The 21,930-nt window shown below is 50.2% G+C and overlaps 3 protein-coding genes and 1 pseudogene across 8 annotated transcripts; 3 read left to right on the top strand and 1 right to left on the bottom strand.

Moving 5' to 3' along the window:
- The first annotated feature begins 3,289 nt into the window (after nt 1-3,289).
- On the top strand, nt 3,290-6,830 carry Ube2m (ubiquitin-conjugating enzyme E2M). 3 transcript variants are annotated; one of them, XM_087568431.1, is made up of 7 exons: nt 3,322-3,415; nt 3,890-3,971; nt 4,971-5,065; nt 5,160-5,198; nt 5,292-5,395; nt 5,701-5,764; nt 5,852-6,362. In XM_087568431.1, exons 5-7 carry the CDS (start codon nt 5,340-5,342, stop codon nt 5,990-5,992), a joined length of 261 nt encoding a protein of 86 aa, XP_087424557.1. In that variant the 5' UTR covers nt 3,322-3,415; nt 3,890-3,971; nt 4,971-5,065; nt 5,160-5,198; nt 5,292-5,339; the 3' UTR covers nt 5,993-6,362.
- A 16-nt stretch (nt 6,831-6,846) lies between these two features.
- Nucleotides 6,847-9,359, top strand: Chmp2a (charged multivesicular body protein 2A). 3 transcript variants are annotated; one of them, NM_001416000.1, is made up of 6 exons: nt 6,847-6,970; nt 7,550-7,763; nt 8,553-8,732; nt 8,808-8,938; nt 9,021-9,082; nt 9,157-9,359. In NM_001416000.1, exons 2-6 carry the CDS (start codon nt 7,596-7,598, stop codon nt 9,282-9,284), a joined length of 669 nt encoding a protein of 222 aa, NP_001402929.1. In that variant the 5' UTR covers nt 6,847-6,970; nt 7,550-7,595; the 3' UTR covers nt 9,285-9,359. The 3 variants fall into 3 exon arrangements, with proteins under 3 accessions (NP_001402929.1, XP_087432121.1, NP_001102376.1); NM_001108906.2 differs by lacking the exon at nt 6,847-6,970 and adding an exon at nt 6,973-7,102; XM_087575995.1 differs by having other exon boundaries at nt 8,553-8,938; nt 9,157-9,355.
- Nucleotides 9,360-10,022: 663 nt separating this feature from the next.
- Trim28 (tripartite motif-containing 28) lies at nt 10,023-16,677 on the bottom strand. The gene is made up of 17 exons (NM_053916.1): nt 16,049-16,677; nt 15,647-15,759; nt 15,291-15,423; nt 13,268-13,403; nt 13,070-13,186; nt 12,885-12,999; nt 12,608-12,754; nt 12,390-12,504; nt 12,180-12,286; nt 12,047-12,083; nt 11,915-11,960; nt 11,574-11,826; nt 11,069-11,388; nt 10,848-10,971; nt 10,678-10,764; nt 10,462-10,599; nt 10,023-10,375 (listed from the first exon to the last, which is right to left on the bottom strand). Exons 1-17 carry the CDS (start codon nt 16,392-16,394, stop codon nt 10,202-10,204), a joined length of 2,508 nt encoding a protein of 835 aa, NP_446368.1. The 5' UTR covers nt 16,395-16,677; the 3' UTR covers nt 10,023-10,201.
- LOC148007242 (uncharacterized) lies at nt 16,480-18,643 on the top strand (annotated as a pseudogene). Its single transcript, XR_015649755.1, has one exon. The product of XR_015649755.1 is annotated as an uncharacterized LOC148007242, transcript variant X2 (transcript).
- Nucleotides 18,644-21,930: the final 3,287 nt, after the last annotated feature.

Raw genomic sequence — 21,930 nt, 5'->3', positions numbered from 1 at the left:
TACCCCCATGGCTTTGCAGCCAACAGATACTAAGAAAGGATGTGTGAAACTCCCAAGTTATAGAACACAGGCTGCAGGCCCATGACCAGTTGCTCTACACTCTAGAATTTGTTCCCCTCATTCCAGCCACAGGCTCCTTCAACACGACTCTGTTCACAGCTCTACAAGGGTCTCCTTCAGAGAAGTCTTCAGAAGGAGTGCATTCAGCAGGAAGTCACAGGAAATAGAGCTGACAACAGTTGACATGACCCTGAACACTTCAGGCTTGGTGCCCCATGACATTTGCCTCCTTTGCAATAGCCATTTTCCTTTCCATCTCACTGGCTATGACTTTGACACAGTTGTTCCCCTCTTCCCGAGGGGTACTGGGGTGCAAGTAGTCAAAGGAGCCCCATGTAACATGACTCAGCTCGGGCCCTAAGCCACAGTTAAGGCCTTTCTCTGGGTAGCTGTATCAGATTGGCTCTAGCCTTGGCATCTCCAGGAATTCCATTTTAAGGGCAGTGTGTCTAAGCTACTTTTGTGCGGATAGTTTTACTTGTTCTCACTACTTCATCGTGACACTCCAAACATGGACCTAGCTTCAAGGTTAAGTAGACAAGCCAAACCAAGTTACAGAGAGGCTGATCCTGTGCAGAACAAGCGGGTCCCCGATCCCTATGATACTCTCTTGTTCCCTCCAACTGTCAGCTGTGAGAGGACAGAGACACAGCTCCATGAGGCAACCCCTAGCAACCTGTGGAATACCCCTAATCTTAAAAGATCTGGACTCAGGACAAACTGAGATTCATGGCTCCAGTGCAGAAAAGAATTTCAACCCTGGCTAGTAAAAAGCAAAGTATAGATATTTTAATATAAGCACTAAGCATGAGAGAAGTGCTCAGAAAGAGACAACATATAATCAAGTATGGTTATTATGTCTTCAGAGGAAGAATGAGGGAAGGTAGTACATATAGGACCCTCAAGGGATAATAACCTCAATAGTATTAGCATTCACTATGATACTTTTGGTGGCTCTCAAGTTACATTACAAACGGTTGCTAAGAAACCTTTTTCCTTTCCTCTTTGAAAAGGTTAGAAGGTAGCTGTAGAGATGCCTTAGATGGGATTATAATCGGATGAGGTAAAACCAGAACCTATGAGAATTGTACACATTTAGTACACATCCTTTTCCCATAAATGGATTTTCTGATGAGATTCTTAGAAAACTGTAGGTCCACAGCTGAGAGGGGAGAAAATCCTTGAAGCAGTTGTTAATTGTACTGGCATTCCTACTTCTCTAAGGGAAAAATCAACTTCAACAGGCCCCAGAGTCAGAGGCTCTATTCCTTTCTTAAGTCCCCATAATTTTCAGTGTTGATCTCTCCTGCCTCATGGACTGCCAAAGATCCTGAGCCAAGATAAGAAGAATTTAGAATCTAATCCAAAGGGTAGTGAAAGAACACAGGCAGGCGAGTGCTACCCCAGTCAGCAGAACTACAGGACCAGAAAGATTAGCCACAGGTTTGGGGATTTAGCTCAGTGGTAGAGCGCTTGCCTAGCAAGCGCAAGGCCCTGGGTTCGGTCCCCAGCTCCGAATAAAAGAAAAAAAAAAAAAAAGAGGGCTGGAGAGATGGCTCAGCGGTTAAGAGCACCCGACTGCTCTTCCAGAGGTCATGAGTTCAATTCCCAGCAACCACATGGTGGCTCACAACCATCTGTAAAGAGATCTAATGCCCTTTTCTGGTGTGTCTGAAGACAGCTACAGTGTACTTATATATAATAAATGAATAAATCTTTAAAAAAAAAAAAAAGAAAGATTAGCCAGAGCCCCATCTAGCCACAGCCATGGGACTTTGGAAGGGTCAAAAATGGAGGGATATACCTGTAAACACAGCATTCAGGAAACAGAGACAACAGGAAAAAACGTTAGTTCAAGATCCACCTCGACTACATGCTGAGTTTGGACTACAGAGATGGATTCTATCTGGAAGAAAGCAAGCCAGAAAAACAGCAGATATACAAAAATAATCAGCCTAGAGTAGGATAGCTGAGAAAACAGTAATGAACAGTTCTAGAGTGATTTGTCTTGGGTCTCAAAATGGGCTAGCCGGCAAGGAATGTAGAACTGTGCCATGCTGGGTGGTGCAAACGCTGTCAGTCAGCAAAGAGCCTTTATAAGAGCAGAACATAGTCCTAACCTGTTCCGGTCATGTTTTTCAACAGCGACTCTGGCTTCTGGTTTCCTAGATGACAGCCAAAGTCACTGGCCCATCCTGAGCTATTATTTTCTTCTGCCTCCCAAGCACTGTGGTTGGATGCAAGCTCACTGAACAAGTTAATCAAGAAGCACAGTGCCACTTCTGCTGGTCTCTAGATCGCAGTCGTAAGCCCTACCTATACCAACGTCAACCTCGGACCCTAGAACTACACGGTTGCTCACGTCTGTTACACAACAGAAATTTAAGGAACAAGGGTCTCGATGTGTTGCCTAGGGTGTCCCTGAACGCCTGTTCTCTCTCTCTTTTTTAAAGATTTATTTTTATTATATATGAGTACACTGTAGCTGTCTTCAGACATACCAGAAGAGGGCATCAGATCTTATTACAGATGGTTGTGAGCCACCATGTGGTTGCTGGGATTTGAACTCAGGACCTCTGGAAGAGCAGTTGGTGCTCTTAACCACTGAGCCATCTCTCCAGCCCTTAACGCCTGTTCTCAAGCCAACTTGATACCTCAAGCCTCCAGAACAATTCGAGTTTTTTTTTTTTTTGTTTTTTTTGTTTTTTTTTTGGTTCTTTTTTTCGGAGCTGGGGACCGAACCCAGGGCCTTGCGCTTCCTAGGCAAGCGCTCTACCACTGAGCTAAATCCCCAACCCACAATTCGAGTTTTAAACTAGTTCCCATCAATCTGAATCTGGGATTGCGGTGGGATTAAAGGGGAGCTTGCTTCTGCACCCTTAGGCAACGTTCCTTACAACGTCCAGGTTCTGCCTTTGCTGAGCCCTCAAGAGGGCAAGGATCCAGTCTAACCTGGTAACCTGGTCCCGCTGAGATCCGCATAAGTGCAATATTGAATAGAACCACCAAGAGCCAAACAGCCACTACCTGCCTGGTTCAAAAATGGTTGCAAGCACTGCTTCCTACTCTCCTGGGTGCGCATCCCAGGAAGTACCCGATGGACCGCCAAATAGTCACCTCCACAAACGGAAATACCCGAGCTTAACCGAAGAAAACCGAACCTCAAACTACAACGAGGAGCAAGCAGGGGGGTGGGGTGGGGGCGCTGCAAGAGTTGCGCAGGCGCAGAGCGCAGCCGAGCCAGGAAAAACCGAAGCGGACAGACGACGGAAAGTGCCGAAGCGGCGGGGTGCCCGAGGCCGTTGCCGACCTCCGCATCGAAGCCGCGCCTGCCGCGGAAGCTGAGCCTCCACCGGTACCCTGCGGTACCCTGCCGCCGCAAGCGCGGCTGCCGCCTCCTCCTTCCACCTCACCGCAGCCTCCTAGCAAAGGGAGCAAGTAGGCGGGAGAGCGGCGGACCGGTAAAGGCCGGCGTCCGCAGCCGCAGCGGGGACTCACAAGACCCGAGCGGAAGAGGGGGAGGAGGGCGCGGGGGCCGTAGCAGGGGCGGGGCCGAGGATAGCCGAGTCCTCCCGAGCACTTCCGAACACACCCGAGGTGCTAAGCCAGGCCAGAGCCGGACTACGGGAGCCGAGGCGGGCCGTGCGGTGGGCGCGGAGCAGCGCGGCAGGCCGGGCGGGCGGCAGCGGAGGAGGCCGCGGTAGCGGGTCCGAGGAGCGGAAGCGGCGCAGGCGGCGGCGGGGGGCCGGGTGGCCGGGGTCCCGGGCCCCGCGGCGGCTGCGGCGGCGGCGGCGGCGGCAGGATGATCAAGCTGTTCTCGCTGAAGCAGCAGAAGAAGGAGGAGGAGTCGGCCGGCGGCACCAAGGGCAGCAGCAAGAAGGCGTCGGCGGCGCAGCTGCGGATTCAGAAGGGTAGGGGTCGGGACCCTGCGTTCGAGGTCAGGGACCGTGGCGTGAAATTGCCACCGCTGATATTTGGTATCGAGGGTCAGAGTTCGAGGGTTGTGATACGGGACGGGGTGGGGGGGTGCGGTCACTAGGGAGGGTCAGAGATTGGGGCCGAGTATGGGGCGTTGGGATATTTGGGCCTGGAGTGTTAGGGACCCGGAATCTGTTAGGGGAGGGGTATAGTTTGGAGAGTCAGAGGGGAACTTTGCTCTGGGGTGACGGGCCGTGAAGATTGTGAAGGTTACGAATTGGGGATAAGTAGGAGACGGTTTAGTGTTTTATACTGGGGCTGGTGGTCCAGGACTCAAGTCCAGGGGTTTAGGCAGAGTGGTTTTGAGTTTGAGGTGAAGGGGGGTAGAGAAAATGACAGGAACTTTAAAAAAAAAAAAAAAAAAAAAAGGAGTTTGGGTCAATTTAAGCTACCATGCTAGAAATCTCAAGGATCAGATGGGAACGTGGAGTAATCCGGAGAAGAGGGAGGACAGTGGAGGCTGGATACTTGATGGGAAGGTTGAACTTAGTGTTGTGGGGGGAGGTGTCATGGTCCTTGAATAGTGGTGAACTGGTAAACAGTCGTGAATGGAGATAGTGACTAGAAATAGAGAACCTCAGGTTTAAGGTACTCAGGGGTTCTTGGAAGTAAGGGTTATGGGAGTAAAGGTTCTTGGGGACTATGTTGTGGGAACTTGCGGAGGACTTGGGGTTGGGGGATAAAGGCTTGCCCTTTCCCAAGAGATGGGCATCCAGTTACACTTGAAGATGCTTGTATGTGGGATACCGTGTATCCAGAAGAGTAGAGACTGAAAAGTGGAAAGAGTAGTTAGTCCTATGGAGTGAGTTAAAGCACAGCACACAAAGAGCACCTCAGGTCCAGGAGACCTTGGGGGTTCTACTGACACATGTCCAGACCTACCTCCTTTCTTCTACCTGTTTTCTCTCCCTCTCCCTGCTGTGCAAACCTAGACATTAACGAGCTGAACCTGCCCAAGACGTGTGACATCAGCTTCTCAGACCCAGACGACCTCCTCAACTTCAAACTGGTTATCTGTCCTGATGAAGTAAGAGTAAAACATGGCAGGATTCCCAAGAACAGTCCAGGGGTGGCCCCCTAAGAGCAGGATCTTTATGCATTCTTCCCCCTTCCTCTTCCAGGGCTTCTACAAGAGCGGCAAGTTTGTGTTCAGCTTTAAGGTGAGTTTCAAGTGTACAAAGGTGGCTCTGTGGAGAAGACTGGGGCATAGCCAAAACACCCTCCCATCTCATTTCTCTTTTTTCTGGAGCCAGGTGGGACAGGGTTACCCACATGACCCTCCCAAGGTGAAGTGTGAAACAATGGTTTATCATCCCAACATTGACCTCGAGGGCAACGTCTGCCTCAACATCCTCAGGTGAGGGCACTGCCTTCCTTTCCCTCCCAAGGCTTGCCTTCTAGGAATCCTCTCAGCCTTTGTGGATGCTGCATCCATCTCTGTCCTTGCCTTTATGGTCAGTCTGGGTTTCTGTCTTCCTTTTCAAGTTGTTTTTCTAGTGACCTGACCTTGGCTTTCTCCATGACCTGCCCTGTTCCACATCTTCCCCCTCACTCTTCAATGTTAATGGCCCTTCTATGGGCCTGACCTGTTTCGTGTTAGCAGGGCCTGTGGCAACCTCCCACTCACCAGCCCCTGATAACCTTGATGCTCTCTGCCCACAGAGAGGACTGGAAGCCAGTCCTTACGATAAACTCCATAATTTATGGCCTGCAGTATCTCTTCTTGGTAAGTAGGCATAGACATTTGAGGCTGAGGGCTTGTTGGCCATCTCTGCCTCTCTTGCCTGTTGACTTCCACTTGTACTGGCCACAGGAGCCCAACCCCGAGGACCCACTGAACAAGGAGGCTGCCGAGGTCCTGCAGAACAATCGGCGGCTGTTTGAACAAAACGTGCAGCGCTCCATGAGAGGTGGTTACATCGGGTCCACCTACTTCGAGCGCTGCCTGAAATAGGGTTAGCAATTACCCATCCCTGCCAGGGTTACTGGCCCAGGCATCCCCTGCAAATATTTATTGGGGGCCCAGGTAGGGTGTGTGGGGTAGCCTTGGCCCCTGCCTTGGCCTTGCCTCTCCTCCCTGTCACCTGCCCCTAGTTATTTTTTTTGACCACCACGTGATTATGGTCGGTGCTGCCTCCCCCGACCTGCTCAGCGATGGGAAATGAATTGGCTTGTTTAGCGCCCCCCCTCCCGCTGGGTGCTGTCCAACCCCCCACTCTTGACTGTGGGGTAAGTGGGCAATGGGCCTGGGTCACCAGGCTCAAGCAACCCACCCCACCACCACTGGAGGTCCCACCAGGCTATTAAAGGGGAATGTTACTGCATGGCCTCTGCCTCTTCCTTCTGTGGGGTGGGAGGTACAAGTGAGGTCCACCAGCGTCTATAATGAAGATAAATTTGTGGCCTTGGGTTGGGTGGGACCACTCACTGGGATGAGGCGCAAGCAATGGAAGAATCAGGTAATTTCAGCTCCTGGCCCTTACACCAACATAAGGGAGCCTACAAGTCATTTCCAGGCTTGCCCCTTTATGCCATGTGTGGGCCCGCCAATTTGGTTCCTGCCAGGCACTTGCTAAGATACGATAAATGATCTGCCCAAAACTGGGTGGAGTATGGGCCTTCCAGAATGAATAGCCAGTCCTGCTGCGCTCCCGCCGTGGGCCTGCGATGCTGGCTTGGGTGGGGCTTGTACCTTCTGCTGAGGTGCGGGGTCCTTTGCGCATGCGCTTTTATGGCTGGCTGTGCGCGTGCGTCCTAGCACTTCCCAGCATTCCCGGAGAGGGTGGGTCGTGTGACGTCAGATCGTTTAATCCGGAAACGGCGGCCGCAGCAGAGGCTACCGAACCGAGGGGTTGTCGTTGGTGGAGTCCCCAGACTTCGGAGGGAAAGGGGCGTGACCCGGAAGCGGAAGCCCATCCTTCTCTCGGCTCCGGTGAGTGGTCTCTGCTGAGCCGCAGGTCCCGTTTGGGCGGCAGCGTAGGAGGGCTTTTAGGCTGGAGCATCGGATGCCGTGCGGTCCGCCTGTCCCTGCCCACATCGAGGTCTTCACCTCTGCCTGCTCTCGGTATGCAGGCTCAACACCCAAGACCTGCTCCGTGTCCCTGTCACGTCCTGAGCATAGAATGTCAGTTCTATCCCGGAGAGCTTTGTTTCCTTGGTATTCATGTCCATTACCCCACCTTAGGGCCCAACTTCCACCTTACATTTTAGAACCTACTCCATTTTATCCTCCCTTGTCGAGAGGGCCTCACAACTAACCCCTCCTCAGTACTCAATCACCTTGGCGTGCCCACTCAGGTTTGGTTCCCTGGAACCACACCCTTAAGTCGGAAACAGGCCTGCCCCATCGTCCATGGAAAGAGTAAAGGAGTTGTGCCTGAGTCAATATATCTATAACTAGTTCTCGCCTGTTCTCACTGGCTACTCAAGCGTACCTGTTTCTACACCCTATCTTCTTATAAGACTGTTTCTGTCTTTTGCTGCCCTGGGCCCTGTACCCTACACCCTACAGCTAGGTCTGACGGCTGTCTTAGACCTGCTGGTGGAGTCCTACCACCATGGACCTGTTGTTTGGGCGCCGGAAGACGCCAGAGGAACTACTTCGGCAAAACCAGAGGGCCCTGAACCGAGCCATGAGAGAACTGGACAGGGAACGACAAAAACTAGAAACCCAGGAAAAGAAAATCATTGCAGACATCAAAAAGATGGCAAAGCAAGGCCAGATGGTAAGTGTCTAGTGGTCAGGGGCTGGGACACAAAGCAAGATGTCATCTCAGACACTGTGGAAGGATAACAGTGAAACAGAGTGCTTTGAGCAAAGTATAATGGTGAACAGGAATTTCCCAGTCTGGGGTGTCAGAGAAAACCCCTTCACAGGTAGTACAAATGAGCTTCCAGAAAAGCTGGCCATCAAGCAGACAACAGCCAAATGTTACCAAGCCAAATAGCAAACAGAGAACAAAAGAGCTGAGGAGTGGTGGTGGACCAGACACAAGCTGTGATGAATAGGCAAGAGTTAACCAGCCTTAGGCTAATGAGGATCAGAGATGGTTATTTCCTGGGGGGTGAGGGGGGGGTGCTGCAACATTTAGGTAGGAAATAGAAGCTGGACCCTGGATAGGTGATTCTAGATAGAACCTGAGGTGAACTTTATTCAATGGCAGACTCAGAATTTTGTGCGTGTTGGGCAAGGCACAAAATATCCATGGCCCAAAGACACTCTTGACAGTCTAGAAGTCAAAATGGAGTAAAAAGGTTGTGGATATCCTGGAGATCAAAAGAAATAGGGGCTGAGCCTAGGCCTTTTATGTGCATATTCCTACACGTCAGGACTAGGTTAATAGTCCCTGCATTAAGGGAGATTGAGGCAGAACTTGTCAATAGGCTACTCTGAGATACATGAGTGAAGGGTGAGATTTTGAAGAGGGGAGAAGAGATCTTCCATAAGTTTTCTGGACCACAGCAGGAATAAAGTATAACCTCACAGCTTCATCCTTCTCTTGCCCACTCGGCAGGATGCTGTTCGAATCATGGCAAAAGACCTGGTGCGTACCCGGCGATATGTGCGCAAGTTTGTGTTGATGCGGGCCAATATCCAGGCTGTGTCCCTCAAGATACAAACTCTAAAATCCAACAACTCAATGGCACAAGCCATGAAGGGTGTTACTAAGGCCATGGGCACCATGAACAGACAGGTTTGTCCCTCCCAATCCACTTTCCCATCCCCATTGACCTTCAGGCAGGTCACTCACCCTCCCTGCTTCTTCCAGCTGAAATTACCCCAGATCCAGAAGATCATGATGGAGTTTGAACGGCAGGCAGAGATCATGGACATGAAGGAAGAAATGATGAATGATGCCATTGATGATGCAATGGGTGATGAGGAAGATGAAGAGGAGAGGTGTGGGACTTTAACAGGAAGGCAAGAATATTTACCAGGCCCTTAACCATTCATAGACCTGATGAGTTTTTTCTTTTCCTAGTGATGCTGTTGTGTCCCAGGTACTGGATGAGCTGGGACTGAGCCTCACAGATGAGCTGTCAAGTGAGTGTTCCAAATCCACCTATTTTCCCACCCAATGCTCAACCACAGCCCTTGACCCTCAACTCTCTCTGCAGACCTCCCCTCCACTGGAGGCTCACTCAGTGTGGCTGCTGGCGGAAAGAAAGCAGAGGCCACAGCCTCAGCTCTGGCTGATGCTGATGCAGACCTGGAAGAGAGGCTCAAGAACCTTCGCAGGGACTGAACACTCCACCTGGACTCAATGCCTAGGATCTTCATCCTGTCCCCCCTGTAATAAAGAAATTTGGACACTAACTTACCAAGGCTGAGCTTGTGACTAGTTACACTAAGACCCAAATTCCAGGTTGGAGTGAAGAGGATTCTGCTTAATACAAAGGGCTGAGAGCTACCAATCAGGTACAGGCTCCCCCACGACTAACTAGCACTAGAGACACCAGTTAGTATGTTAACTTAAACCAGTGACCAAAGTGGGCTGGCAGCATCCAGACAATGCATACCTCCATCTAACACATTCAGTGAGGTGTTTAATACTAACAATCCATGACAACAGATGAGATTTAAGCTAATGACTGTCTACTCATTATGTGCTGTTATGGGTCATAGCAAGGATAATAATTCAAGTATTAACGCATACCTTCAATCCTGGCACCCTAGAGGTAGACAAATCTGAGTTAAAGGCCAGCCTGGTTTATATGTTTCCAGGATAGCCAGACTCTGTAAAAACAAGAACCCCTTGAGAATCTACACACAACCCAATTTGAGTGTTAAGCTTTTGAGTAGCTGCAGGTCTAAATATGCTATCTGGCCACTGGGAGGCATATTGCACACTTGAGAACTCCAAGTTTCACCAGAGACTTGTACAAATAAATCTTTCACCCTGCCAAATGAGGTAAGGTCCCCTGTAGAGTATCATGCAGGCAGAGTCTAAGTCCTCAGGAACAGTCCCCAAACAGCTGAGGAATGAGCGACTGACTCAGTGAAGTTTTTATTAAATCCACAGAAGTAAAAACCATTTTGTGAGGAGGGACTGAGGGATGGGGCCAGCAAGAACAGGTAGTCAGGCCACCAGAGGAAGGACAGGGTATGGGTTGAAAATACAGAGACCAGAGCTGGACTGGGCTGACCACAAGAGCCCCAGCTTCAGGGGCCATCACCAGGACCAGACAGCTCCTGAGAACTTAGGCCAGCACTGGGAAGGTTCAGTGGTGGTGGTTCTACCAGCACAGCAGAAAACTTGGTGTCACCAAAGGCATCATTCATTCGTGTCTCAAAGAAGCGCTGGAGGCCGATGATGGACTGAACATCTGCCTTGTCCTGGTCCAATTAAGAGTACACTGGTGAGTGGGTTCTGGCTTTTCTTCCCCCTGCTGCCCCCTCCCCACTTCATTCTGCAGGCTCACCTCAGTCAGCTTATTGAACTGTTTGAACATGCGGCCCACATCCTGGGCAAACTCCTGGGGGGAGCTATAAGGAGGTGACAGCTTCTCTTGGAGGCGAGCACGAATCAAGGTCAGGTCTAGGGTACCACCAGGCTGCTCCTGCAGGGAGAGACAACAGACATTGAGTGGGGCTACCAACTTGACACCTGCAACCTCTCCTATTCTGGGACTACTCACCATGGAGAATGTAGAGTCGGTAGCCAGCTGATGCAAGGGGCGGCACGGTTCATGGCAGAAAAGGGCCAGCAGAACACGCTCACATTTCTAGACAGACAAGAGATATGAGAGTTGTAGCACAGAAGGCCTTAGCTACTGGGCCACCCAACACATGTGCATTCGGCCCTCACCCGCTGGTTGGCTGGTGAGAGTTTAGCTACCACACCAGTGCTATCTGCTCCATCCAAGCTAAGGCTTCCATCTTCCTCCTTTAGATCAGGGAGCACGTGGCAGAGTGAGCAACTCCATTCCTCCCTAGGATGAAGAATAATAGGAGTTGTAAAAGATGACAACCAACTCTAGTTGTAAAAGATGACAACCACGATCTGATTCTGCCTGGCTTCACACATACCCTGGAACATCCTGCAGGGAAGGGAGGTGACAATCCAGGTGGAAGCAAAACTCGCACTGGTTGCACATGACCAGGTCACCTGGCTTCTGGCATACACGGCAGATAGTGGCACTGTCATCCAGGATACCTGGCCCACTTACTGGGGCTGAGGTAACCTCAGGAGCTACCACCTCCAAGCCTGAGCTGGTACTGCCACTAGGTGAAGCTAGACGAGGTCCCTCAGCCCCAGGGCCTTCAGTCAGAGCCATCAACACAGGCTTGGTTTCAGGCCCCTCAGGGGCAGCAGGAGGGGCTCCAATAGCAGCTTCTGTCTCTTCTTCCTGCAAGACAGTTTGAGTGTTAGTATCAGAATTAGTATCAGAATCTAGGGTAGCAGGTTTCACTCTAAGCATCATCCTGTATGTAATTAAGACAGGCTTACCTAGGAAGCGCAAGGCCCTGGGTTCGGTCCCCAGCTCCGAAAAAAAAGAACCAAAAAAAAAAAAAAAAAAAAAGACAGGCTTACCTTGACAATGGCCATGCCAGGCAGGGGTGGGGCACCAGGGGCTCCTGGTGGCACAGTCCCAGCCTGGCCAGCGGCTGCTGCAGCAGCACCACGCTCAATAACAATTAGATTGTAGTCCTCAGTGGTGCTTCCAGGAAAGACCTTGAAGACTGGTGGCTGGCTATCAGAGGTGAGATCCAGATCCAGGCGTTCAAGGCTCACACGTGGCACCTTCCTCATGAGGCCACTTACTTCTCCCTCACCAGAGCGGGACCTATTAGTATATTTTGTCATGAGCTCACATGCATCCCTACCACACCAATCCTGTACCCCCTGCTACTTCAATGGGTTGCCATACTTACCGCTTCATGCCTGATACATGTGGCTCTGCACTTGAGTAGGGATCATCTGCTCAGAAAACAAAAGAGTTGGCAGAAAAGACAAAGACAGGGAGGGTACTTACCAAGCCCAATTTCCTAGGCAAAGCTACCTACCTGTCCCAAAGCCATAGCCCTCTTGTACTTCCATGGGCTAAAGACAGAAGAACAGAACATGTACCATCAGCAGGGATATAAGCAAACCCCCATGGCCCTCATTCCCTCTCCTTGGTTCCTCTACCCAGCTCACCTGGCTACTACCAGAACCTTGCTTGCTTAGGGGGCCTGGGGCTCTTGGAGGAGCCATGGGCCCAGGACCCGTGGAGTTTGTACCAGGACGCTCAGCCACAATCTTACCTGAAGAAAAGAGAAACCCCATTAGGCACAATACTGCTTTGAATGCTCCCATGGTTGAGCAAAAAAAAAAAAAAAAAAAAAAGCAAAGGACTAAGTAACCTACCAAAGGCTTCAGCACTCTTGGTCCAGGCATTGAGATCCCACTGAAACTTCATCTCACCATGAGGCTCCACAGGATCCACAATCATTTTGAGGGCCCGATGCAGCTGGAAATAAATCTAATGGGGCAAAAATGTAGCACATAAGTATAGTTGGCAACTTACAGGATCCCAAGGTGCTGAGGGGCCACCTAGCTGAATAATGAAGGCCACCACTACACACCAGCTTCTTAGAGAGCAAGAGGGCTGTATTGTTATCACTCTCCAAAGCCCAAGAGGCAAAGCGCAAAATGTGTTCCTGGTGCTTCTGGATTTTGGTCATGGTCCAGTGCTGACGCTCCAGACGTTCCTGCTGACCCTCAGTCACCTTCTGCAAGTCAAGGAAAAAACAGCCTCATTAAAGAAAGCAGAGCACTAGGAAGGATCCTTCTCCACCCTGGATACTGTCATGTCAGCCACCAGCAGAAGCAGACCAATACCATTCCAGCACTAAATTTTACCTGGGCATCATTGACCAGAACTCGTCCCCGTTTATTCAGCTCCTTCATGATCTGCAGAATGGCCATCTTCACATCAACCTGCACTCGCTTCTGCACATCAGACACCTGGCGGATCCTAATGGACAAGTCAAGTCAAGCCAGAAACCTTGCCCTGGGACCCCAATAGCCCTGGCACCGGAACTTACGAGCTTCGAACCTCCTTGGTGTTTTTCTGCAGTGTGGCATGTTTGTCCCCAAGACGTTTCACCAGTGAAGCCAAGAGTTTACGTTGGTTCCTTACTGCATCTTCCAAGAATTGGTACCTGAGACCACAAAAAAAAAGTGAGCCTGCATGCAAAACTTAAGAAATGGTATCCAACAACCCCCTACGCCTTGAGACTCACTGGTGGTCCTTGTGAGCATTGAGTTGGCAGTCCCGGCAAGTGAGCGTGTCACAGCTCTCACAAAACAGCACAAGGGGTTCATGCTTGTGCACATTACAATAGACTGTTCGTTCTCCATCTCGAGTCTTAGCAGGACCTAAGAAATAGGAATTGCCCTTAGTCACCTCCAACTCAAGCAACAAAGAAAACAAACCCCTTATAACCCTATCCCAGCTTTTCCCAAAACCCTGGCCCATTTATTAAGACCTAGATCTGGAAATTTTACTCCCAAATGACCACACCAACTAACATTATAAGGAATAAAAACAAGCTTATGAAAAGACAATCTACTTACTATTTCTCAGTTATCTTTCCATCTGCCAATGAACCATTGCCAAATAAACAAGGTCCTGATGGCTCAGAGTACTTAACACCAGCACTTATTGTTAAAAATACTAATCGTATTATCAGCACCCAGGAAACAGAATGATCACAAGTTCAAGGTAAGCTTGAACTGCATATGGTGAATTAAAAAAGACTTGTTGGACTGGAGAGATGGCTCAGCGGTTAAGAGCACTGACTGCTCTTCCAAAGGTGCTGAGTTCAATTCCCAGCAACCACAGGGTGGCTCACAACCACCAGTAATGGAGATCCGATGCCCTCTTCTAGTGTGTCTGAAGACAGCTACAGTGTACTCACATTCCTAAAATCTTAACTTGATTCTACAGTGAAATGCTCAAAAGTCCTGAGTCCCAGGACTCAGGAGGCAAAAAAGAAAAAAAACAAAGATCTGACTTTGAGACCAATCTGATTTGCAGTGAGTGAGTTACAGGCCAGATGGGCTAGTAGGAACTATATGCTGAGCTATCATCTACCTATACAAAAAAGGCCTTGTGGGTCACAACTTTAAACCTAGCGCTTGGGGAGGCAGAGGTAGGTAGAATCTCTGCATGAAGGCCACCCTGATTCCTGGCTTAGTGAGTTAAAGAACAGGATTATATACAGACCTTGCCTCAAAAATAAAAAAAAGTTCTAAGATAGCCAGGGCGTAACAGAGAAACCCAGTCTTGAAAACAAATGAACAAAAAGGGCGGGGAACATGCACATTCCAAATGCCTATTTTAATCCCAGCACTTTGGAGCTGTGGGAGGGGCATAAAATGTTCAAGGGAAAACCAGGTGGTACACACCTTTAATCCCAGGGGAGAGGCAGGCAAATCTGAGAGGCTAGCCTCCTATACAGAGTTCCAGGACAGCCAGGGCTATACACAGAAACTGTCTGGGGAGGGGTCCAAGGCTAGCCTGAGCAGTGTCTCACCAAAATAGAAAAGTATGGACTGACCTATCAGTCCCTTTTCTCCCCGATGCTATTCCAATTCAGGCTGTATTAACCAAGCCCAAACTACATACCACTAGTAAGAGCAGTCCTCTTCCTATCACTCCTGACTTCTCACACCGGCCTTACAACTGCCTTCTACTACTACCTTAACAATGTCCTTCCAAGTAGGAAGAAACTCACCATCACATCAGAGTCAGGACCAAACCCAGAAAACAAGGTATCAATCTGACCATAAGCTTTAGTTAGGAAGATGCTGAAGGCTTGCTGCTGAATTACTCCAGGACTCACCCTAAACAATGGCCTAAGAGTCTTAACTTGTCAAGAAATTCTCCCTGTTCAAAAGCCCTTTTTCAGCAGCTAAAGCCAGGTGCCAGAGAACATCCAAATCCAAGTCACTTCATCTTGCCTTCATTAGCTGCTTATGCTAATCGACCCACCACCAGGACCTACAACCTTCCCCTGGAGACTTCCAAGATGACCTTAGTTGAATCCCTAGTATTGACTTGTAGCAGGTGTTAAATAACCCTACACATCCTCTACCTGTGGCCTTTCCCTTTCCACCTAGACCTCCAAAGTCTGCTCCAGAACCAAAGCATTTTTGAGTTGTGTCAGGTTCCTAAAAAAAACACCTTGTCCCATCCTGCAAGTATGCACTTGAGTCAACCAAGAAAGGGCAGTTCCAACAGCCTTCAAATCTTCAACATACCCGTGGAGCGCACAGTGTGATCCTTGGTGTATTTCACCCGCTGGTGAGCCTCCACACAGGTCTCACACAGTGGTTCAGAGCACTCCACACAATAGCTAGTGGCTGGGGCGTTATCTTCACAGCTAGTGCAGCACTGTGAGTGAAGTAAAGGCGGGGGTTAGAACAGGCAGAACTATCCAACGGACCTCTATTTACTTCCCAGAAAACACAAACTAAATTTTACATAATGCATTCAAATCTGTACTACCCTTCCAGAGACTCAGACTGTTATGAACATACTATCCAAACTAGTTAAGCTGGTGAGATGCTTCAGAAAAGATGCCTCCCTCTCTTACAAGATATCCCAAAGGACATACCTGGTTAGCATCCTGGGAATCAGAAGAGGCCTTACTGCCACTATCACGCATAAAGTAATTCTCCACGATGTCTTTGGAGTAGCACTGTTGTTTGCACACTGGACAATCCACCACTGCCAAGACAAGAATGTGTGAAAAAACTAACTGCATGCTCACCTAAGCTATGCCCCCAACTCAAAAGTCGAGCCAGACACTCGGCTTTCTTGACTTCTACCCCACAGTCTGCATCTCGGTGTCCAGACCTGGTAACCGGCATTGCAAGCCGCCAGCACCCGTTCCCCGCCCCCTCTTAAACCAGCAGGCCTACTTAACCCTACCCGGGCCCCCATACTCTCGCACAGGCGCAGTCCCGAGCACGGGCTTCAAGGAGGGGGGAGGGGCACCTGGCCACCCAGTACTCACTAGCGCCGTCGCCCGCCGAGCCGCCATCCCCCGAATTATTAGCTGCGGCGGGTGTAGCGGGGCCAAGGCAGGCACTACAGGCCGAATGCAGACAGGGCAGCAGCCGAGGATCCCGCTCAGGCCGCAAGCGCTCGCGACACACGCCGCAGTGCTCCAAAAGCTCCTGCGCCTCGCCACCGCCCCCCGCAGGGGACGACGCGGAGGCCGAGGCCGCCGCGGCTGAAGAGGCAGCGGGGCGCTTCTCACCGCCCGCCGAGCCTTCGCCCGACCCTGGGCTACCAGAGGCCGCTGACGCGGCCGTCGCGGCCGAGGCCGCCGCAGTCGCCGCCGCCGCCGAGGCCGCCATTCACACGCCGCCGGGGGGTTGGGGGGGCCGCCCAGGGGAGGAGGGGCACCGAGCCCGCTGCGCAGGCGCAAGTGCGCTCGCCGCCAACGGCCAGGCAGCCGCCGATGCCGCGAGGCCGAGCGCCGCCACGCGTCTCCTGGGCCGACGCCCGCCGCGCCCCAGGCGCTGCCGAGATGCGGCCAAGCCGCTGGCTGCCGGCCTCTCTACAGACGACGGCGCCGCCACCCGCGCCGCCTCCTCCCTTGCTGCTGAGACTCGCGCCGCAAGAATTGCGAACAACCGCCCGACCGCGCGCCGCTCGCAGAAAGAGCCGCGGCCTGGAGGCGGGACAGAAATATCTGGCGCCGACGACGTCGCGCACGCGCGTTGGGCACCGCAGCCTGGGGGCGGGGCGCAGGCAGATTACGCACGCGCCAGGGCCCTCCCTTCTACTCGCAGCCGCCCCTCTAGGTCCAGGATAGCAAGACTACCGGTAGGAAATTCACCCGCGGAGTACGTGCGTGATGTCTCCCATGCCCACCGTACAGTGCACCGAGGCTTATTCCTCGCGTGCTGGAAAGCGCGAGTCGTGCAGAACCGTACCTTAGGCCCCGCCTCCTTAGCAGGCGTGGCGACGTCCGCAGCCGCAGCTTGGCCTATAGTCCGCGAAGAGGGGCGGGACAATCCGAAGAGGGCGGAGCCACGGCTGAGCACAGAGACCGAGCCCAGGTGGAGGGGGTGAGGGGGTCTTTGGCAGGAAGTTCCCGCCGAGCGTGGAGGCGGTCTTAACCCAAACTTTTTTTATTGTTAAACTCGGGAAGCGGAAAGTTGTCCAAGTCAAACCGCAGATCACAGAGAGGTACTGAGAAACCATTCTGTAAAATTCTGCCCAGTCTTTCGAAAGCCTCTTCTGTTTTAGTCCTCTGCTATTCTGGTTTTAGTGGGTTTTTTGGAGGTGGAAGAACTGAACATCTAACGCGAAGGAATAAAAGTTGGATCTGAGTGATGAATCTCATCTGAGGGAGAAATAAGACCTGGGGAATAATCTTGCATGAGGAGCAGGACCTTGGCTGAAGAATTTGATTTAAGGAAAAGAATAGCAGGATCAAGAGCGGTGAAGCGGTTCATCTCAGATGCAGGATCAGTGTTAAAAAGGCAACCTGTACCCCTTGCCATTCTACTGCCGTGCTGAGTGGATGCCTCTGCAGCCTTGCAGTGTACTGGGTACGGTCTGGGTCTGGGCTAGAGTGAGTTGCCCACAAGCAACTCTAGGGTTCTCAACAAGAGTCTACCTCCTCCGTGCAGAACCAGGTGTTCACCCACGTGGCAGCGGAGAGGCGAGGAGTGTCCCGCCACTGTCCCGGGTGTGGCCTTTGTTCCCAATCAAGCTGGGGGCCCAAGGTTTTGCCCCGCCCCAGCCTTTGTTCCTATCTCGGCAGTTCTGCGTTCACCATTCGGCGGGCCACGCCCCCACCAGACCCAGCCTCTGGACTCTCACTTCTACCTCTGAAAAGGATAGTATAATCTGGAAGCTGAGTGCGGGCTTCCCGTAGAAATATTTGCGAATATTTTCACGGCCCCACGGACTGCTGGGGCCAGACTCACCAGGGTAGGGTGCCTGTGAGCCAAGCCTACCTAAACCCCGGGAGCAGACTTTAGGATACCAGAGACACAAGGTCAAAGAAAATAAGGGATGGGGACTGGAAATTTGAATGAGTGGCAGAACGCTTGCTTGCCTAGCCTGTACAAAGCCCTAAACTGTATCCTCAGCACACCCGAACCACCACGGCAAAAGGTGGGAGAGAGCGGCGATAGAGGCAAAGAGGTGGCTCATGAACACAGGCACTACCTGCCACAAGACCCACAAAGTAGAAGCAAAGAACCAACCCCCTCAGATTGTCCGGACTCCATGCTCAATCTGAGGCACATGCGTGTGTATTCAGTACACATTTAACAGATGTAATTTAATTTTTTGTTTCTTTTGGGGCTTGTTTGTTTGTTTTTCAAGGCGGTTTCTTTGTGTAACAGCCTCGGCTATCCTGGAATTCACTCTGTAGACTCAGCTAGCCAATTTACAGGGATCTACCTGCCTCTGCCTCCTGGGTGCTGGATTAAAGGCACGCACCACCATGCCTAGTGAAATTTAAAAAATAAATATACGGGGTTGGGGATTTGGCTCAGTGGTAGAGCGCTTGCCTAGGAAGCGCAAGGTCCTGGGTTCGGTCCCCAGCCCCAGAAAAAAGAGAAAAAAAAAAAAAACAAAAAATAAATATACATAGATATTGGTAGAAAACTATCCAGACACTGTCCCCAAACAGGAAAGAGAATGTAGACAGAAACAGGTGCTAAACTCTGAGGCAGGACAGACAGATGCAGGTACTTGTAGAAGAGTATGAGTCCAAGTATATATAGCCTGTGCTACATAGTGAAGTCAAACTGGACACATACTCTGCCACAACAACCAGTAATAATAATACTAATAATGTACTAGACATTACTAACTTACTCCTGGTGGCAAGGGGTTAGAGAAATGGCTTAGAGTTTAAGAGCACTTGTTGCTCTTGCAGAGAGCAAGATTTGGTTCCATCATTTACATGGTAGCAAACAACTATAGTTCCAGGAGACCTGACATCCTCTTGTGACCTATGGGTACCAAGCACACTTGTTAGCATTCCTTCTAGGCTCTGCCCCACAGTTACCTGGCAACAGCCAGGTATGCCTGGCTTATGATAAAAGGGGCTGTTTGCCCCTTCCTCTCTATCTTACTCTTATTCTCTCTGACTTCCTTCTCTCCCTGACCCCTTTCCCCCTCTCTCCCCTTCCCCCTGCTCCCCTTTTCTCCACGTGTTCCCGGGGCCAGCCTCCTCTCCTCCTCCTCTTCCGCTTCTTCCTCTTCTTTGTTCTCCCCTCCTCCTCCCTCCCCCCCTCTCTCCCCCCTCCCTTCCCAACTCCCCTTCCCATGCCCTAAATAATAACCTCTATTCCATATTATACCTATCGTATGCCTGGTACCTCGGGGGAAGAAATGCCTCCCACCTCACCATACCTCCTCGATCTATCTAACATATTCCTGCCCCCCCCCTCATAAATTACAACATATGTGGTACCCATATACATACAGGCAAAACAGCCATACACATAAAATAAAATTATAAAAAATCTTTAAAACATAGATTGGGTGTGGTGGCACGTCTGTATACCTTTAGTCCCAGCACCTTGATAGCAGGGGCAGGTAGATCAAGGTGTGAGTTCAAGGCCAGGGTGGTCTACAAAGCTAGTTCCAAAACGTCCAGAGCTACATAATAGAGACCCTGTCTCAAAACAAAAATGTACAAACTGTAAGGGCCTCAAGTCTACTCCTAGAGACTTTCCACTAAGAAAGATTTGGATATCTTGGGGCTTAAGAGACAGTTTAAAAGTTAAATGTGCTTACTGCTCATATGGGAGACTAGAAGTAAATTCCCAGCACCTATGTGGTGGCTTACAATCACCTGCAACTTGAGCTCCAGAGAATCCAACACCCTTTTAGCCTGCACTCATGCGGCACACATAAATTCATTCATGTTTACAAACATAAATCGTTCAACAACAAAAAATTGAATCTCTTTTAAGAAAATTATCTGGGCAGTAATGACACACCATCACTAGGGAGGCAGAGGCAGACAGATCTCTGAGTTTGAGGCCAGCCTGTCCTACAGAGTGAGTTCCAGGACAGCCAGGAGTATATAGAAAAACCCTGTCTCAAGGGGAAAAGAAAAGAAGAATCTATATATGCTGGAGAAGGTGGAGAGGGTCAAAGCCCATTGTTCAACAAGCTTCATTAAAGATTGGAAGGATGGGAGTTGGGGATTTAGCTCAGTGGTAGAGCGCTTGCCTAGCAAACGCAAGGCCCTGTGTTCGGTCCCCAGCTCCAAAAAAAAGAAAAAGAAAAAAAAAAAGTTGGAAGGATGAAAAAGCTCCACAGAGTTGTCCTCTGACCTCCATGTGAGCACCGCAGTGTATACGTGTACTCACCTACATCCATGCTAATAGAGAGCATCCACAGAAAGAGGCTTGACCACTATCTTAGTTAAGGTTTCTACACTGTGACAGAACACCATGGCCAACATTAACTTAGGAAAGGGTTCGTATCATTTTACAGCTGTCTGTCCATCTGTCAGCTACAGAAGCAGTACCAGGAACATCAAGCCAGGAACTGACACAGGGCCTGTGAGAGAGTGCTGCCTGCCAGCTCCCCATGGCTCTCTCAACTTGCTTTCTTTCTTTCCTTTTGTATGTTTAGTTATTTTTGGTTTTTCAAGACAGAGGCAGGGTTTCTTTGTGTAGCCCTGACTGTATTAGAACTCTCTCTGTACACTAGGCTAACTTCCAGCTAAGAGATCTGCCTGCTTCTGCCTTAATGCTGGGATTAAAGGCGTGGAGCACCGCCTCTGGCTCAGTTTGCTCTCTCATACACCCCAAAACCACCTGCTCAAGAACAGCGATACCCATCTGCACTCTCCTACATCCATCACTAATTTTTAAAATCTCGCACTAATTTTTAAAATCCCACACAGACCTAGCATGGTAGTGCTCACCTTTAATTCCAACACTCAGCAAGCAAAGGCTGGTAGATCTCCGTGAGTTCAAAGCCAGCCTGGTCTACATAATAGAAACGGCCAATCTCAAAAAAACAAAACAAGGTTTTCCTCCAGGTCCGTCTGATGGGGGCAGTTTCTCAACTGAGGTTTTCTCTTCCCAAATGACTCTAGCCTGTGTAAAGTTGACATGAAAACTAGCCTGAACAATCACTCAGTTCACCAACTAACACACTGAATCCATGATCCCTATCCACACACTAAAGAAACTAGAGAGAAGGCCAGATTTGGGATAGAGTTGCCTGCCTAGCATGACAAGGCCCAGAGTTCTATGCCCACTGCTCAAGGTGCTGGGCACAGGAGCACACACTGTAATCCCAGCATTCATGAGACTGAGGCAGAAGAACCTTGAGCTACACATTGAGTTCCAGACAATTTTGAACCACTTGCTGAGATATTATCTCCCAAGAGACTTGGGCAGTTGAGACTGGAGAACTAGCAGTTCAAGTTCATCCTCAACTGGAGGCCAACCTGAGCCTTACCTAAAAACAAAGAAATAAACAAACAAAAAAGAAATAGCCAAAGCAGCACACATCTGTAATGCCAGTACTTGGGGCAGTAGGAAGCTGAGGTAAGAGGATCACCCCCAAATTCAAGTCAGTCTCAGCTGCAGATTAAATTCTAAGGGGTTGGGGATTTAGCTCAGTGGTAGAGCGCTTGCCTAGGAAGCGCAAGGCCCTGGGTTCGGTCCCCAGCTCCGGAAAAAAAGAACCAAAAAAAAAAAAAAAAATTCTAAGCTAGCCTGGGCTAGAGTGAGAGCCTGGGAGAAAGGGGGGGGGGGGCGAGTGGGGGAAGCAAATAGGGTGGTGGGCTGTGGTAAGTTCAGTTGATCCCTAGTACTAAGAAAATAAAAAATAAATTGAAAAAAATAAAAAATAAAAATAAGTGAGCTAGGATAGATATAGATATATAGATATAGA

This window comes from Rattus norvegicus, chromosome 1, assembly GCF_021556685.1.
Source record: "Rattus norvegicus strain SHRSP/BbbUtx chromosome 1, alternate assembly SHRSP_T2T, whole genome shotgun sequence".
NCBI classification, from domain to species: domain Eukaryota; kingdom Metazoa; phylum Chordata; class Mammalia; order Rodentia; family Muridae; genus Rattus; species Rattus norvegicus.
The sequence above is the reverse complement of the archived record's forward strand: the minus strand, read 5'-3'. Positions and strand labels throughout refer to the sequence as shown.